Source organism: Pezoporus flaviventris, unplaced genomic scaffold (assembly GCF_033815535.1).
Source record: "Pezoporus flaviventris isolate CSIRO_AGI_PZ_B2104156 unplaced genomic scaffold, CSIRO_AGI_Pfla_v1 ptg000036l, whole genome shotgun sequence".
In the NCBI taxonomy this organism is placed as follows: Eukaryota; Metazoa; Chordata; class Aves; order Psittaciformes; family Psittacidae; genus Pezoporus; species Pezoporus flaviventris.
Window position 1 is genome coordinate 21,987,407 of NW_026892584.1, and position 18,680 is coordinate 22,006,086.

Genomic DNA, 18,680 nt, shown 5'->3' on the forward strand with positions numbered 1-18,680 from the left:
AAGAAATGTAAATACAGAGGTCTGTGTGCATTTAGTATTCCTGTATAAGTTGTAACTTGGCAATTAAATATGGTAACATTAATAAAAGGTAATTACAATCAAAAGTTCAAACTTCTATCATGTTGGCTTCATAAAGTACACAAAACCTTTTCTATTTTGGCCACCGGTGTATTTTTTCTCTTATATATTCTATCCATGCATCACAATTAAAACTTTTACAAAAGATGAGTAAAAAAAGGTACTGCTAGGTACCAAATCAAATTTGCCTTCAGCAGGAGGATGTAGCTACACTAACTTGTACTCGCAGGTACAACACGCCACTTCACACAAGTCACGCAACCTGAGATTACTTTTCATTACTTTTCTAGAATTAAAGTATCTGGCTCCTCCTTCATGACCAACACTTAGGCACCAACCCTAGGCATAACCTGACACTGAAAGAGCGTATGATACACACTGTGAGCTTTGTGTGTGAAGGCACATAATGGTCACATCTAAATTGCACCTAGAAACCTGGCTCAAAGGAGCAGAGTGGTGGGTTGTGTGGGGAACCATCCACATCACTTTAAAAGAACCATTCCCCAAAACAAGCTGGCATTGGAGTAGATAACTTGTACACAAGGTTTATGCAGCCGTTCTGTTGAAGCACAATAGTCACAGGAGTGTAAGGGTGGAGACTGCCCTTCAGTTTTGCATTGTGGAAAATTCCAAAGACTGTTTCTGTCAAGTCCTGGGAATGATGCTATGACAAGCAATCTGGCTTCAGCCTGGTTTGTACACATGAGGCAAGACTCACGGCAAGCCCTCCCTGAGCAGCGGTCCAAGAAAAGATTGTTACCAAAGAGAACTGCCACAGAACAAAACTTGCCACACAGGCTCAACCAAACCAACAGATTTTCTTTCCTGGTGTATAAGCACTTACATATCTTCAAAGATATGTTAGGATCTTGCTTCATTTTACTGTAAACCAACTTTTTACCACTAAATACCTACCATGTGCTGAAAACAAGGCAGGGCAGGCACTCCATCTCAAGTGTGGCTGCATCAGCTGTATCACCTGACCCCATTTTTATTCCAATGCAATGGAGAACTTCAACCTCAGGACACAGTGGCCTACTAAAGAGCTCCAAGAGAGCTACACACACGTTCTCACTGCCACCCCAGTTCCTAAAAAAGTTGGACTGTGTAAAACATCATCCCTGTGTAAAAAGAGATGAGTCGATGAGATCAGTTACTGCCATGTAGGTCACTTAAACCTTGTAAAATGTATGGCATGTTGTTCAGAATGTTTACAGCGATTTAATAACACAAGTAGTACTAGTGAAGTACTCAGAGGAGACAGTTTTATATGTTGCAAACATTTTAATGATTACTTTTGAGCTTACACATTGGGTGGGTTTTTCTTAAACTTCAAACTGCAACAAGTTAAATAAATGTTTATAATATACAAAGAAAATACAACCAAAAGTAAAACTTGCTTTAAGTGTGTCTTGCACTAGGAACCAGTGTTTCTTAATAGCTTTAATGTTGAGCTGCACAAACACACTTAAGGATTTGATCTTTGTAGCAGGGCCTTTGAGAAATCAAAATATATTCCCACTTAAAAGAAAAAAAAAAAAGTTGTGCATTATATGCAAAAAACCCACTAAAATACTCCAATAGTGCAGGCACATTAAAAAAGGAAAGGCTGGAGATGCCCATTAATTCTAAGTTTTAAGGAAGCAAGTTTCTGACCAGTTAGCTTAAAGCCAGCAAAACAGGGATCAGTGATGGCAACTGTAGTGTACAAGATATTAAATGACAAACTTTACACAAATACACTGTTAGAAATTTGTATCAGGGAACACTGAAAATCTGATGATCTGTTCTTTGGAACAGTCAAACAGAACCACCTCAATTTCCAGTTGTGCAAGCCCTTAAAGCATCACACAGTGTTCTGTGCCAATTTCTTGCTGGCTGTGTAGTTACAAGGATTTATTTTGTCATTAGCAGCTAACAAACTTATTCCACATGTTTCTAAAGCCTCACAGGTGAAAAAAAAGGCAAGTCTCATCAGAGCACAGCGTGGAGATCATATTTTTTTGCACACAAACACAAGAGGCTTCACTAGTATCAAAAAACACTTTCTCGTGTCCCGTATTGCAGTCAGTGGCTCAGTTGAGGTGGAAGCCTTTCTCCATCGTAGCAGCTAGCAGGCGCTCTCTCATAATCTCCTCAGAAGAATACTCGGGCAGCTTTAGGTAATGCACACACGTATTCACAGATGGGTAACTTGCATCTGTAGCATCAACCTGAGGAAAAGAAAGAACATTTCTCATTGCAGTTGTTCTCTGCGCTCAATGCGGATCGTAAGGTCCTCTAATTCATGGCATTTACCACATACACATTACCAGTTGTCAACAAACAGCAGCATCAGGAAAACTGCAAACCAACTTATGTTTACTTTGTATGTATGTTAATTCTTTTATATTCAAATACGAAGTCAGAGAGGAGACCTCAAGACAGAGGTTAGGACTGAAAGCTGAGCATTGCATCAGAAATTAAAAAACAAAATGAAAAAGCAACCAAAATGAAAAATCATCAGCATTATTTCTTAACGCAGCAATTCACAGGATCAGTGATCTGAAGTCAGGATCAGTGGTCTGAAGGGCAACCTACAACTGCCATACCTTGCGTACAACAGTGAGCCGGGGATGGAGGTTTGCCAGTCCTCCTGGAGGGAGTGTTGAACAACCAGTGGTGAACTGGAGAAAAGCTTTCCTCTCATCCGAAGACATACCGCACAGGACTCGCACAAACCGAAGGAATCCGGGGCTTAGATTAAAAGAGTTATGACAATATTATATGAGAGTGAATTGTTTTTTCAGTTTCCATTACCTTGAGGCAGTACAATTGTGCTCTTTAGTCATGTCTAAGCAGTCACTGGAAGAATCCAGTGCCTGTTCAGTACCGAGTTAAGAATAAAAGCCATAAAAATACTTCTTTCATCTCCTTGCTGCATATTACAATGAGAAGTGCAATTATCTTACTATGATTGGCAATAAATTGAACTCATTTCCCCAAGTCTGTTTTGCCCACAATGATAATTGATGAATGATCATTCCCTGTCCTTATCTCAACCCACAAGCCTTCGGTTACATTTTCTCTGCCCCATCCAGTTGAGGAGGGTGGTGACAGAGTGGCTTTGGTGGGCACCTGGCATCCAGCCAGGGTCAAGCCACCACAGTGTCATTTCATTTCTAGCCTGTTAAAGACTACAATAGCTCTTTAGGGAATCTTTTCATCCATACCAGCCCTGGGAGTGAGGGAGAGAAGAGGGCATGAGGAAAGCAGAGCCTGCTGAAACACACCCTCAGGTATCAGGCACTGTAATCTTAGCTGCATCTTTGTATGCAGGGCAGGGTCAACAGAATAATCGCTCCACACAACATCTTAGACTGATAAGGATCCTTCAGCATGCCTATACTATCATAGTTCCAGAAGTAGTTCATATGTTATTGCTACCAAACATAACAAGCAACAAAAAAAAGAACAAAACCAAAACCCAAAGTATCACAACCACCTCCTGATAGCCAGAGGCCAGTATATTTGTTGCCGCATAATACATTTTTTTAAACTACACTTGAAGAGAAAGATATAAGGAGACAAGTAACAACTATATCCAACTGAACAGAAATTATAAACACCAGCAAAGATGAAAGTAAGAACTCTGAAGTGTGATTTTTACTACCCTGTATTAGTTACCTGCTGTTACATTGCCAATACTTCACATTTTAATATTGTAATTTTTTTATCCCCTCTCATCACAAAGCCGAGTACCTTCCAACCTGACCTATATGTCATAACATACATGGTTATTTTATGCAGTTTTAGACAATCACTTGTTCTTCAGTGAAGACCAATCCCATCCAATATGGTGTCTTTATCTAATGAACATTCTGGACATTTTGTCAATTAATGTATCTTTTAGCTAGTATTTAAAAATCAGAATGTAAGTACCTGTCTCGTGTATATCCCAGTTTAGGTTCAGTATAATTGATGATATCCTCAGCTGCCCAAGAAGGTGATTGATTTCCACAAAGAATCATCTGAACTTCTTCATGGCTGAAGGAACTCAGCTTCTCCATTGGAAAGACTCTATTGAAGCCATCTTTAATTTACACAAGATAAAGTTACAAACATAAGGCAAAAGAAAGTTTATAAAATAATGTCAGCATTTCAATTATATTTTAAATCAAGCCAGTATCAATCAATAGTTTCTTAATTAAGGTAAATGGAACCTCTTCAAGATTAAAAATGGCCTAACCCATGCAAAGTATTATGAAATTAATACCTTATGTATTGCATTCTAAATTTAAACATTTGTTTTTGAAAGCCATTCTATGCTACTGCTTTCAACCAGAACACCATCTATATTCTGCCATATTTAAAATTACCTCTGAACGCCTCCATCTGTTTCTGTATACCAGTATGCATGCAGAAGTCAAACATGAGGTCTACATATTCCTCTGCATTATCCATTGTTACAGTCTGCAAAGACAATATACCAATACCATAAGAATTCACTTTGCATCAGTTATTGCTGAGACAGTAAAAACCTAATTGCTGTTTAAATTGCAAAGGTAGGTTGTTGCCTTACCTCATCTTCACCACCTGGCTTGAGATCCACAGCTGTAAACCCATGCACTTTGGATGAAGGGCAAAACTGAAAATTTAGACTTCAAAATACGAAGAGAATTACTAATTGCAAACAAGTCTACAGATTTATAAACTGTGCCCCACACCCCCAAAAGCATCTCACTACATTTCAAACCAATGTTTGTGGATCATTTTCTACATACATGAACACTGGTACCACAGTACAGAATGACAATTAGTGATGGACTACACAGATAACATATGTTGCAAATCTATGGTATACACATGCGTGTGTTCTCCCACTCTTTGGATTTGATAACCACTGAAAATCCCATACAGTTTGATATCTTTACACTATCAGCTTCAAACTGCCTAAACTGTTTAACTCTGTTAACGAACTTAAAAAATCCTTTACATTAATGTCCAGCACTAACAGTTACAAAGCCACATTAGGCATTTAGGCCCTCCAGAGGCACTACTTGCTTTCTTTCTGTAATAGGCATGCTGAAGCCCACAAGACCATAAGCAACTACCGAACTCTGTCTACACAATCCTTGTGGCACAACATGATTTTAACAAATAACCTGTAATATTAATGGTAGAAAAACTACTGTTGTTAAAAAAACATAAATTTAGAACTACAAAAGAGCACATCCTCACAAAAGTTCACACAGGCATGGGCACTTTTGTCTTTAATGTCTGATGAAAGTTAGCACATTCTGTTTAACGTGGCTTCAAGCACTGCATTGCATGCATGGTTAACACAAGCTGCAATTTCAATCTGTTCTCTTTAAAAGTTCTCCAAAAACCTTGATAAATTTCAATAGTTAACATAGCAAAGAAATCACCAATTCAGTTTTCCAAAGGTCTTTACAAGTATTTTGTGTGCTTCTAGAGTCGTACGGCACTGCAGGAGAGCCACATTTAAGTTTAAACATTAGGAAACAGAGCAAGTGAGAATAAAAAATTCTCAAGCTAAGGAACAAGAATATAGCTACAGATGGTAAACTGGATCTTACTGCATCTCTAATGATTCCCTCTTGCCATGATACTATTTAAAATGAAGATCTCTTCATTTTTAATTATACATGCTGACATTTGTCTCTAACACAACATGTTTGCATATTTATAAATTAATATGAAAACTCTTACCCCAAATCCTCTATACTAAGTGGAGGCCCGGAACCTGATGGATTCTTTAGCATTAATTCCTGTAGTTTTGTGTTCTTTTCATCTTCTGACAGGCTTCTGTTGCTTAAAATTTGACGCCTTTTAATTGCAAGGTCCTTAATTTCTTTTAGAAACCTAGCTCTATGTGGATTTACTAATTCAAAGTCTTCCCAGGTTAAAATTCCATTAAACCATGCAGGAGGCTTAGGTTTTGGTGGATCAAGAATAAATTCTGATTTGGAGTCTTCTTCCAAACTTCCTACTGATAAGGAATCATGCCCTTCTTCTGTAGAAGCCTCCGACTGACTTTCAGTACAGTGCAAGTCTCTGTCACCCCGTGATTCATATATCAACTTACTCATGTTACTCTTAATGTCCCCCATACACATGAGCTTAAAAAAAGGCTTGGAAATGGGTAAATCCACAAGTCTATTGTCCTGAATGCATTTAGCCAAGAAAATCCCAAGGAAATGAAAGAGTTTGGTTATTCTTTCAAGTTCATCACTATCTTGTGGGAACGGTGCTGTGAAGAGTCCACATGATCTCTGTACATAGTAACCAGGGGGTTTCAATCCACCACCAATATCAACCTGATTTAAGAGACACAAACAAGAAAGTCAATATTGTTAAAGGTGAATTTAATTACGTGTCTGTGCTGTTTAACTTATTATACCCTACTTCTCTCTTAAAAACAGAACTGGTAAGAAAGCAAACTGTGGAGCAGAGTGGTCATTCTTGACCATGATGAGTAGCTGCTCACTGATCATGTGTTCTTCCCTTCCTGTATACCTATATAATTTCTCTTTTACACAAGTACTCAGTTTAAAATGCAAACTGAAATATACCTGTCGAGACTCATCATCCGGAAAATCATCATCACAAAGCCAAGCTCCCAGATCTGTCCTCTGAAATTCTGCTGCCACCAATGCGTAAAATTCCAATGTAGGACCCAGGCCTGTTCCTTCCTCCCCTAAAAACTCCACCTAGAAATACATATGGAAGGTTAGTAATGAAGAAAAACCTTGTGAAATGGTCAGTGTCAGTTATGGAACAGGATATTCAATATCCTGGCCAGTACATTAGAAATAGCTATCTAACCTTGCTCTGCTAGGTAGATATGCTTTACCTCTAGAACAGATTTTCTGTCTGCATGAATCTGCATGACATTTTCTGCCCATTCCATCAAGGATTCACCTCGCGGAACTTTCACTCTTTCATGTTTGAGGCGTCCAACTCTGAATTCTCCTGGATCATCACGTCGCACTGTGCTTGTGGTCCTTGTCCGTTCAACAGTGGCTTCACGCCTGTTCTGTAGCCATACAATTGCTCTGCAAAAAAACCAAAATCAGATGTTTAAAATGTGAATGTCTAACAGCCTGGAAACTTGAAAGTGGCCACTAAGTTACCTTGTTAAGTATTAATTACCTCCCCCTCAATATATAAGTTATATACTGAAGTATTTCTCTGAAACCTCTGGAATGCCCAGATGTGAGCTGCTTTGCATTTTTTGAGTTCAGAAAACTAAATAATTTTAATTGCTATGAAGGGCCAGCCATAACTTGTGATGTACTAGATGGCACCAAAGAAAACATGCGCAAAGAAAACATGCCCAACTCTCAATTAGAACTAGTTTTCAAATTACAGTGGAATGAACTGAGGGCAGCATTTACTGCAGTACTTTTTAATCACAGATGCTCAAAACTACAAAACTTTACAAAAGCTTATGACAACTTTCATTATATAGTGCAAGGCGGTTGTACATCACCCCATTGATACTGACCAAGTTTTACAGCAAGATTTACTTGCTTACACACTAGAGAAACACAGAACCAAAGCTGAAGTGCAGTCACACAAAACCAGACCCATAGTGGGGAAAGAGTAAGAGCTGTCTCTAATAGCAGTACTTACATAAAGCAAAAGTTTGAAATTCTCGTATGTACTGTCACCCATGCAGCAATAAACTATCATCTGTTTGTTGTTTTCTAAGACAGAGACTACACACCCATATGCCCATAGAGTTCATATAGAGTATAAGAGTTTTAGAAACTATTTCCAGTATTTTCAGAGCTTAAGAAAGCTCTACTTACCAAGTAAATACCATGCAATGTTTCCTGAGGGATCTCTTTAAAACAGTTTTTCTAAACCATCACCTTTTCTCAAAAGAAAAACCACCACACATGGCCCAGTTTTCAGGACCATTTTTCTGTAGCAGTTAAGTATTTCCATAGTAAGATTTAAACCGATGTCTTGCAAGACAGCAACTTTTCTTCTCCTTCCATTTACTTTAAATGCTGTTTTTATACTCTTCGTGAGGTATTTCTAATGTGAATCAGACACAACAGTAATTTTTGCAACTCAATGTCTACAATTTTCTTCCTCTTTGGAAAACAAACTACCAAAACCAGCCAAGAAAACCCACAAAAAATATTTCTGACTTCTCAATTCTTCTAAAAGTCACCTGGCAGAAAGGTTTCCACTGTCTAAATATTCTCAAGATAATCACTGCTGCAATAAAAATATTAAGGATTCGTAGGTAATAAAACACTTTAGACGGTACCCTTAAATGTTTCAAAGGTCTGGGTTTGTTACAGTTTCATTATGCAGCTAATACTAACTTTTGAAAAGGCATCTTTTTTTGTTAGATGTTATTTATTTTGTTAAGATTTTAGTGAATGAGAAATAAATGAACCAAAACAAATAATCACCAAACCACTGCAGGAACTATAAAAATAAAATGCATATACTTTGATATATGCTTTCCAAAAACAGTTAATTCACATTTATTTTTACAATGTTTTCTATTTTGGTTTTTTACTCCTTTATGCAATGAGCTGCAACCCAGTCAAATTACTGCTCAATAGGACAATCTAACTAGAAGTACACAAGGAATTCTTCACCTTAGTTGAAGAATGAAATTTTTTCAGAGGAATTTCCTGAAGAATATCAAGCAGAAGGCAGGCTTCTCATCATAAACCTCTACCACAATGAACAAGTATCAAGTGTCCAAAGTCTTTCTGAAGTTTTCCATCTTACGCCCTTTTCTACTACCTAAAATACTTTACATTTGGCAAGCAAAATTTATCTTGTTGGGGCAAGGACATTCTGAGAATCAGCAATTTAAAAACTATTATATTTTGTAAAAAAAAAAAAAAAAAAGCAGGTTTCTTTTTTAATCACTTTTTTTTTTTTTACCTTGATGCTCCAAATGCTGTGCATGTGAAGTACAACTGTCTTGTTTCAAATGGAATTAGGAAAGGACACTTGCTTGTTAGCTGTTCACACCAGTCTGGCAAAGCACCACTTGCGAGTGCCAAGGGCTCCTGTAGTTTAATGCAAGGAAAAAAAAGACCACAATAAAAAAAAAAGTATTTCTAATATTAGACTCAGGTTGTCCCAAAAATTTTGCAAGTACATAGACACCCCATACACCCAAGTACTGGGGTCACCTGTGTTGAGCAAGATTCTTCTCAGCAACAGCCACTTTTTCTGGTTTTCCTTTCAAATGCTATGAATGAGAATTTTGCAAGGTTTCTAGGACTCACGAGTGGACAAAATGGTGGTTTGGCACAAAGACACTAAAAGGTGTAGTAAATCTCTGGGATATGTACTCTCATAGCACTCTGGGGAGATCCAAGTAGACAAGTACCTGGAGAGAATTGCTTCTGTGTTTTGGCCAAAACTGATTAAATACTACTTCCTCAAAACCAGAAGATACAAAAGAAGCTTTCTCGTAGTAAAGATGATCCCCACTGAAATATCACTATAGTCTCTTCTAAAATACAACAAAAAAAGACTGCAGGAAGTATTACCATAAACATATTCAGGGTGCCCAAACAACCTTTACAAGAACACAAAACACTGAACTGTTTTTTAATGAATAATTAGAGCAACTTCACTGTAATTAAAAAAACAAGAACACCACCAAAAAAACAACCCAAATCTCAAAGTTCCACTAAAGAAGTTCTCCTTTTAATGCATCTGACTGACTTGGTATTAATAATATGTTTTTTAAATGCTATTTTGAAAGCTTTATGTGGAATGTATAAACCGTAAGATGTCTGAACCTTAATACAATTAACTGCCTTTGTTACAATGCCATCAGGCAGACAAACAGATACTACACTGTAACACTGATGTCTGGTGCAGAAAAGAACCCAAACATTATTATTCCTAACCAAAAGACGCAATTCTATCACAACTTTCTTCTTGGCATGTTTGAGTTCTTTTTCAGACTAGTCTAGATTTGCTAACACATCCAAAACATAAGGAAGTATCATATGAAACAATTCAAAGTCAAAATGGCAAAGCAGCTAAAAATTTTGAAGAAAGGAAGAGTACAATAGGATATTTAAAAATTGTATTAAATACATGAATTGTCCATAATACATTAATGTAATACCTCAATCTGTTGCAGAATCTTGGTAGTAATTTTTTTGCTTGTGAATTCATCTGGTGGGAAGTTAAACTGAGGATGCTCATCTCCTTCTGAAAATAAATCAAGACAATTTTTTTCCTTTATTTTGCTTTCATTAAAGCACTTAAGAAGCTTTGCTATATAACTGACTTACCTTCTTGAGAAGTTCGGGCTGTGTAAGGGTCACTGGCAACTATATACAATATGCGAAGTAACTGCAGAACATCTTCTACTCCACAGGAGTTCTGCCCACTGCCAGCTTTGGCCTGAGGTTGTTCCTTTGCCAAACTAAGGATATCGGAATTTTGAAAAGTAGACATGGCCCCTTGATTTAATCCAGATTTTGATCCATGTTCACAAAAATCCTGGAAAAAAGAATCGTTACGAATGAAAACTGCCCGTGTTATATCTTTATGACTGTGCACTCCAAATTAATGATCTGAAAAATCAGGGTGGTTACTGCATTTAACCTCAACACTTAGTTAAATTGTGGGTGGTTCAAATCATGATTCAAATGCATTCGAATACAAATTAACAAAAGATACTGAAAAAAAAAAATAGCAGCAAAACCTAAACTTGATATTGTCATGTGAACATTCAACTGCCCTATCCGTGGCATATTCCTCCTCCACAAGAATCTTTAAAGCTGCAAAACAAAGCACACAGCCGTTCATAATAAAAAAAGTTTGGATGCAGACATATACCTTGTATGCAGCTATGAGCTGGGAACAATTTCTGTTTTTCCTAATACTTTTATTAGTGCCGGTTAATTTCCAGTGGCGCAGGAAAGCTGAGTCTGCATTCTTCTGCAGGTAGGTTATCAAGTCATTCTTTGGTAATTCGTCAGTGCCAAGGTACTGCTCCACATGCTCTACTGACCAGCAACCCTACAACAGGAACCACCACATGTTGGGTTTTCCTGGTTGTAAAGTCTTTCCGATTTCACATGCATTACACAGTGTCTTTTTTAAAGGAGCATGCATTTACAAATATACTCACTCATATCCTTTAAGTAACTGACAACTGTTAGTTTTTTTAATGTAGCATTTCAAAAACTGCAATAAGATTTGTTTTGCTTTTGTTTAAACTGCCACAAAAACATACACAAGGTCACAGAATTAAGTCTTACCATTTTTCCACTTTCTTTCTCTTTATCAGAATCCTTCATTTCTCTGTACATGATTCTAGATATCAAAACAATCAGTTAGTATTTCATATTTGTAGCACATCCTCTAAATTCTGAAGTTATACATTGACTTTTAAACATCAATGACATTCAGATAACATGAACTGAAACAGCAATAGCAGCTGCTTGTTGCTGCACAGAATATCTGGGACACCTGGTAGGGCAAAGTTTTTAAACTCATGTTTCATCTTCATGATGCTGATGTTTATCTGGCAATGTATAATATATGTTCCCTTAACTGAGGTTCAAGTAATCAAACTACCTTCACTGTGCAAATTTCCCAAACCAACTTGAGGTTCTTCATTACATATGTACTAACTCTTTGAAACGCTGAAGTCCTAGTGTAGTTTGATATGTATTATAACTTCAGGGATGCACACATTTACAATTATTTCTCATGATTTCTAACTAAAAACCAGTTTTGATACAGCACATAATTTTTGACACAACGCAACTCAGAACAGGTGCATCACATGAGCACTGCTGAGATCCGGAATCACAGCACTAGCATTAAAATCACTAAGAACATCCTGCCATAAATGCAAGAAACACTGATTCTAAAATGTTGCTTCCTTCAGATGAGGAAGAAAAAATTAACATTGTTTCACACCTGTTTCCTAATTCATCACACTGTTCTCTACACAGAATAACCAACTTGTGTGCTTACGTGTATGTTGGCTCCCAAATACGCCTAAGTTTGTCAGATTTCACATTGCCATTACAGGAGAGCTGTAACAACTTCTGTACGTAGTAAAAGATGGTTGATCGAAAATTTGTTAGGGGCAGTTCTACTTCTCGAGTTGTCCCAAGGCCTGAAACTTTCAAGGTAAGTGCTAAACGTGGTGAAGGCATGCACTCAACCTCTTCCAAGAGTTCTGAATGAGGTGTACCTGCATGGGAAAAATAATTTGAGAAACCATTAATACAAAATGTATAACTTATGACAAGTTGGCTTAAACATTAATAAAGTGGCTCAGTCTAAGGTAGTGTGAAGACTTCTTGCACACATGCCAAAGAAACAATACTCAGTTGTAACGATTAACTGTATCTAGGGGATATAACTGCAGTACTTCGTGTGAGTAAAGCTAACAGGAATTTCTTGAAATCTCTAGTGATCCTTATGTCTTGATAAGATCACCTTTAATATTATCACAGCACATACATTCTTTCCACACACAGTATCTTCCTATTGTATCGACTCCTTTCTGTTCACCAAAATGAAGGGCTGAGCATCTCCAGATAAGCTAAACCTATGTATTCCTTTCTGTAATGAACACTGACTACAGCCACATTGCCAAACTAAGGAGGAAGGTGCTGTGCTGCCGGTCATACAGACTGCTCAATTACTGTATTAGCTTTCTCATTGCCACTGATTTGGACTATTTCAACAAGCCCTCCTCAATCAAAGCAATTCTGGGTAGCTCAACACATAGATTTACTTCCTGCAGGTGGAACCAAACACAACAAGGGATTTATCACTAATCCAAGTTAAATTCATAAGTACACTTATTTTACACTGCTCTTTAATTTACTTTTCCCTCAAATAATGCTGGAACCTGCAGAGGTAGATGAAACTCTCCATTCAGAGAAAAGCCACACAGCCAGAACAGCATGTTGTACTGGTTAATAGTGAAAGGAACCCCAGAGCCCAGTGGGCCCTTAACAGTAAGTCTTCATCACAAAACCAGATCAAATACCACAAATATCTTGTCAGCATACCTGGTGGAGGGATTTCTAGGTCAGTTGTCTGTTGAACATTAGTACGACCAGGTCTTGGATCAAAAGCAGGAACCAGAGCAGAAAACTGCCTTTTCAATACATAATCATCATCCCATGTTCTCCTACGGCCTCCTTTGGTTTCATACTCCTCCTCCTCCTAACAAAGAGGAGTAGTAGTTTATTAGATTCTGCTACAAAGGATCATTTGCTCAAAAATTTTAAAGTTGGGGAATACAGCAGTCACGTAAACTAAAACTGGCACAACAGGTTATCAAAGCTGCCATGTAGCAGTATTAGTTCCATTTAACTGGTCAAGCTGGAATCAAGAGAATTATCAAAACCACAGACATACAGAGATCAACATAAATGGGCTAACCTAACAACGGGTGTATTTACAATTTCTGGATAGAATGAAACTTTCCCTAAAGTACCAGAACACAGGGAAATACCAAGTATTACAGACCAGCAAACTTGGTGCCCATGTTTTATGTATTCCACAAACTTTGGAATATCAAAGATTCAAATAAATCAATGGTATCAAAATAAGTACGTTATTTTTTCTCAAGACAAAAAGGGTTGTTTTTTAAAAAAAATGTACACATACATTGATATATAATGTACACACATTTTATCCAAAGATTAAATCAAATAACAAAATACCAGAATTATAATGGTGGGAAGAAATCTAATTTTCAATAAGCTTTAGCAAATGTTGATTGCTTATGACTTTCCTACAACAAGCTTTTAATCTGTTCAACTCCTCAATGAGAAGAATTATATAGTGTATTAGAGGGAACAGGACTGGAACTCAAGAAAGGAAAATTTTCTTTTTGAGAGCCAATTTGTGCTGTGGAATCTTAAGTACAGATTAATGCAGCTATTTCTGCTTCTTCCCACGAACAATATTAACTTCTTTTAGTAATTTCTGAAAAGTGATCAACAATCTGCAAACTAAGGTTATTGTTTACACTGTAGATCCACTTAAGTAGCATTGACTTTTCCATTCCTAGCTTCGTATCTTTTTGCAGAAGGTGAAATAACTAAATATTTAGTAATGTACCTGAGTTTCTATTAAAAGCATAATCACAGTAGATTAAAATGCCAGGTCTTTTGGTTCCAATTACTGAAAGTTTGCATATTGATTACAAGATGAAGTTTCTATAATTCCATAAACCAATTTTTATATTTATGTAACAAACATTAGATTATCATCAGTGAAGTCTTTTTCCTCTTAGACCTTACAATATCCATTCTGATAACCTCAGTGGTGGTAGAAGACCCAGCATTATTCATAACACTAACAGAACCACCAAATGAAAAGCAGAAACTCAATAATGCAGCTAAGACCCATATGGACTAACCCTAACTTGATGGGGCTTTGTGTTCCCCTTCCTGCCCGCCCCCCCCCCCATATTATTTTCTCTGCCTACTTAAATTATTACAGTTTGCTCCACATAGGCCTACAGTTAAACACATCCCAGAACTGTACCATTACAAAATTCAGTGGCCTACCCACAAAGTTAAACAATTTCATGAGGCAGTGAACTAGTGACCCATCATTTCTACTCTCTGCTAACTTGTTCCTACACTGCTTTTAAGATGTTAAAGAGATAAAGTTATCATACTGTACCATAACTTCCTCATATTCTTGATCATCTTGGTTATCATCTTCATTTTCATCATCTTCTTCATCTGGTTCAGGTAGATCCTCATCATCATCTAACTCTGCCAACAGAGTACTAGCTCGGCAGCTATCAAGAAAATCTATAACACAAACATATTAACATAAGGAACAAAAGCCAAGAATAACTTTTAAAGCAAAATTTTGAAACTTAAAGAATAGGAGTATTGGGAAGAATGAGAAAGTAAGCCTCACTCAAACAAGAAAAGAACTAAAACATTGCTTATGGCATTGTAATAGTAAAAGCTGTGATAAGAGCACATGCCTAACAGAAAGTTCAGGGGTCTAGTCAACAGCATAATTAACAAAGCACTTAACATTTGTATGAGTGATCACCAGAGTGATCATTATCTCATTTGCTTATATCAAACATTTTATAACTACACTTATTTAAAGTTACAAAACATTGCAAAGAAATGGTACATACAGGTATGCTATCTGAGTCTATGCCTAATTAATTTCAAAAAACAGGCTAGCAATATAATTTCCACTAAGAATGTATGGCTCAGACCTCAAATTACAATGTAAAGGACAAATAGAATAAATATTTAAGATTGATATTCTGAAAGATTTGATTGCTAATTCATTTCTGTAACAAGAAGCTGAAGACAGATACACAGTTCAGTTCCACCCATCTACTACTAAGACTGAAAAGAAGACCACCCCCCAAAACCAGAAAAGAAGTTCACAGCAATCCAAGGTGGACAGGGAGGAATCTTTGAAATTTTACATGTCTATACACACATAAATTAACTGTAACACCCAATCACCCTCTGAATTTTTGCCAATGCCCCAAGGGAAACTTTAAGGTAAGTATTTATAAACAGCTGTTTTATGATATATTTTAAGAGTTGTTACTTAATCAAAATGTCAAATGACAATTAAAAGAATAAAGGGAGATGACATATGCAGACCACCTCCAAGCAGCTTATTTCCAACACCCATTGAAATTACCAGATCTTTTTTCAAGCAATTTCAATAGGCAACAAAACAGACAACAACCAAATGTTAAGCAAATCAAGTATGTTTTCTTTCAGGAACATGTCACAATCCAATAAACTTTACATTAGAAAGCATTTTCCAGTACCTAGCCCAGGTCTTTCCTGACTTCATTTCATCAACTTGATTCCTAGATATTACCCTCCTTCTTAACTAGCTATTCTTTCACAGTATTAACATCCTGCAAATCACTTTTGTCCTAGTGTCTGTTTCTAGAGTATAGTGCTCACATAACTCTGGATTTTGTTGTGGTTTGTCTGGATAATTCCATTCTCCATGGCATTTTAATTTCTGTGGTCTTTTCAATTTTTGCAGTTACTATTATAATATTGAGATACCTGGAACCTCATACTATTTTAAGTGGATAATGTGCCTACTGTCAGATGCTTTCCAATCACCAAGTAATAAAGATACCTCAGATTGAGCATGTAGCCTATACAACACAATGAGAAATAACATTTTGATTTTTATTACAGGTTCTTAATGCAAACTGCATTAGATACTAAACTTAAGGAAAAGATTATGTGCCTAAATAAACTATACCATAAATAATAACAACATGGGATAGAAACAGCTGGAAAAAAAAAAAACAACAAACCTGAAAACAAGGAAATACTACTAATGTTAACATTATTTTACTTACTGCCTTAAAGAACTAGTAACATATGAACAGCTCAACTTTCAAATACTTTTCAGTAAATAAACTACTACATGAGAAGGTCATAACAATGGGAGAAGAGAAAAAAAATAATTAATGGGAAGTCTGCTTACATTCATTTAAAAATGAAACTTACCATATAAAGAATATTCTGCCTCCTGACCTGTATCGCTCTCACTAGATGTTGATGTTAGGCTAGTAGTTAGAGTATTACTAAGCGACTGACCAACAGATAAAACTGTAGTTGCTGTAGCTACATTGCTGCTGCTAGTAACACTGGATGTAGACATGGTCACTGTTGATGTGGTACCAGTTGTAGTCAGATTAGGAAAACTTTGGGCACCCATAAGAGGAGAAGCTATAGATAAAGATACGGTAAGATAAAATAAATGATTTGATGACTGGAAGAGTACAATTTACATGCATGACTCCTATGTTGAAAAACATATTAGGAGTTGAAAAATTATCAGATGTTACAATAAAGGATAACAGGTAAGGGGGAAGGGTTTCCCAGTGCGTAAGTGCACCTACAATGCAGATGCCCATTTCTGAACATATTCCCTTGCATACATTTAAAACAATAATTTCATTAAGCAAATCCCAAAATCCCACTGTAAATCTGAAATTACTTCATTTTCAACATATTGAAAGTATTTCTGAAATCTGTTACTCCAATGCTGTGTCTGTCTTTAAGCCTAAATGGTAATTTAGCCTATAAAGAGCAAAATAATCAAAATTATACAGGTAAACAGAGAACAAAACATAAGACAAATGTGAAACTTGTCATTTTTAGGCATTTTTCTAAATTTCTTAAGGCAGCTGTGACTTGTTATCTCTGACAACTATCAGCACGTATGCTCACAATGGGCGACATGCCTGAGTTGGCAGTACTGTGAAACATGTGACTTAATACCTTACTTATGCTGGACTACTTATTAAAGTAATTTTCAGAATAAGCAAGCAACAACTAAGGCTACGGCACATTCACTGTCTAAAACACAATAAATTATTTTTAACAACTGAAGATATAGACTAAATTCACTATAAACTCAATGGAAAGAATTTCAGGTGGTGTACCTAACTATGAGTTCTACCTATGTGCAACTATACATTTACATTCCTATTTCAAAACATTTTCTCATGCTTACCTTCAAGTACAGATGACAAACCACATTTGCATGTGCAAATCTGAGAGGTCCCCTATACTTAAAAGTAAACCTTACATTTTTCAATCTACCTTTTCTAAAATGTATCAAATGCAACTTTTACAATCTTAAAGTCACTTTCGTTACTGCAGCTTATGTAAACTGAGGCACTGCTTTCTTAAAAACATAACGTCTGAATTTCAGACCATTATTATCAAGGTTTGTAAAGGTTACTACACTTGAAGAAAGATACAACAAAGATTCTTTCCTTCAGTGCCTGCACTGTTTCTATTTTTGCCGATTGTCAGATACTTTTTTTCCTTAGAAACGGAAATAACAGACTGCAAATACAAACATGCAAACAAAATATCAGCAAAGGCAAACCAAGCAGGTATAGCACTTGAAATTATTTCTGTGCATGGGGAGGGAGAGAGTGAAATTTAAATTTAGTGTTATTAATAACCTCATCTCTCTGGAAGCATGAAAATTTTCCAAACCAAAAGGTTTTTCTTTTGTTAAAAATTTGAAAATAAATTTGTTCAGTATTTGTATTTTCTACGCATTTCTAACGAAGAACAGTAAACTCTTTGCTGTTAACAATAAACAGAAAAAAGCCATTAAGTGTCAGCATTTCATTTGCTCTGAATTCAAGACCAAATTGAAACTGGCTACCCTAAACACCACTTAACTCCTGGAAAATACCTGTGATTTTAAATGCAACCACTACAGCAAGTCCAGAAAACTTACATCTGTAATCATGATTTCAGACTTGACTTGAAGAGGGTGCAGGGATGGAGTGCAGCTTTTTCTAATTGGGGGCAGATGTGTTGATTAGATGTTTAAACTCACGCAGACCGAATAAATAAATATCTAAGCTTTTTACAAAGCTCTAGCAGAACTTCAGTGAGATTGCTCAAATTTAGACTCCAATCTCTTTTTTAGGGCACAATTTCCCATTAATAGTTTATATTTGCATAAAACACAATACAAAATAATTCCAACATGAGGGACAATTTTAAAAGTACATATATATATGTTTTAATGTTAAATCCAATTTTTAGTTTGCCACA

At 36.4% G+C, this 18,680-nt stretch overlaps 1 protein-coding gene across 10 annotated transcripts in view; it reads right to left on the bottom strand.

Moving 5' to 3' along the window:
• Positions 1-1,342: 1,342 nt before the first annotated feature.
• Positions 1,343-18,680, bottom strand: part of HECTD1 (HECT domain E3 ubiquitin protein ligase 1) — a 59,410-nt gene continuing 42,072 nt past the window's right edge. For 8 of the 10 annotated variants that reach the window (XM_061463452.1, XM_061463449.1, XM_061463448.1 and 5 more), the window contains exons 26-42: positions 16,602-16,823; positions 14,758-14,891; positions 13,128-13,284; positions 12,076-12,298; positions 11,352-11,406; positions 10,927-11,109; positions 10,377-10,587; positions 10,208-10,293; positions 9,001-9,128; positions 6,935-7,136; positions 6,654-6,791; positions 5,791-6,398; positions 4,640-4,718; positions 4,437-4,530; positions 4,000-4,150; positions 2,670-2,814; positions 1,343-2,291 (exon numbers count right to left, since the gene is read on the bottom strand). In XM_061463452.1, the coding sequence (XP_061319436.1) occupies positions 2,154-2,291; positions 2,670-2,814; positions 4,000-4,150; positions 4,437-4,530; positions 4,640-4,718; positions 5,791-6,398; positions 6,654-6,791; positions 6,935-7,136; positions 9,001-9,128; positions 10,208-10,293; positions 10,377-10,587; positions 10,927-11,109; positions 11,352-11,406; positions 12,076-12,298; positions 13,128-13,284; positions 14,758-14,891; positions 16,602-16,823 (2,954 nt within the window). In that variant the 3' untranslated portion in view covers positions 1,343-2,153. The remainder of the gene's footprint in view (positions 2,292-2,669; positions 2,815-3,999; positions 4,151-4,436; positions 4,531-4,639; positions 4,719-5,790; positions 6,399-6,653; positions 6,792-6,934; positions 7,137-9,000; positions 9,129-10,207; positions 10,294-10,376; positions 10,588-10,926; positions 11,110-11,351; positions 11,407-12,075; positions 12,299-13,127; positions 13,285-14,757; positions 14,892-16,601; positions 16,824-18,680) is intronic. The other 2 variants (XM_061463456.1, XM_061463455.1) reach the window with 2 other exon arrangements.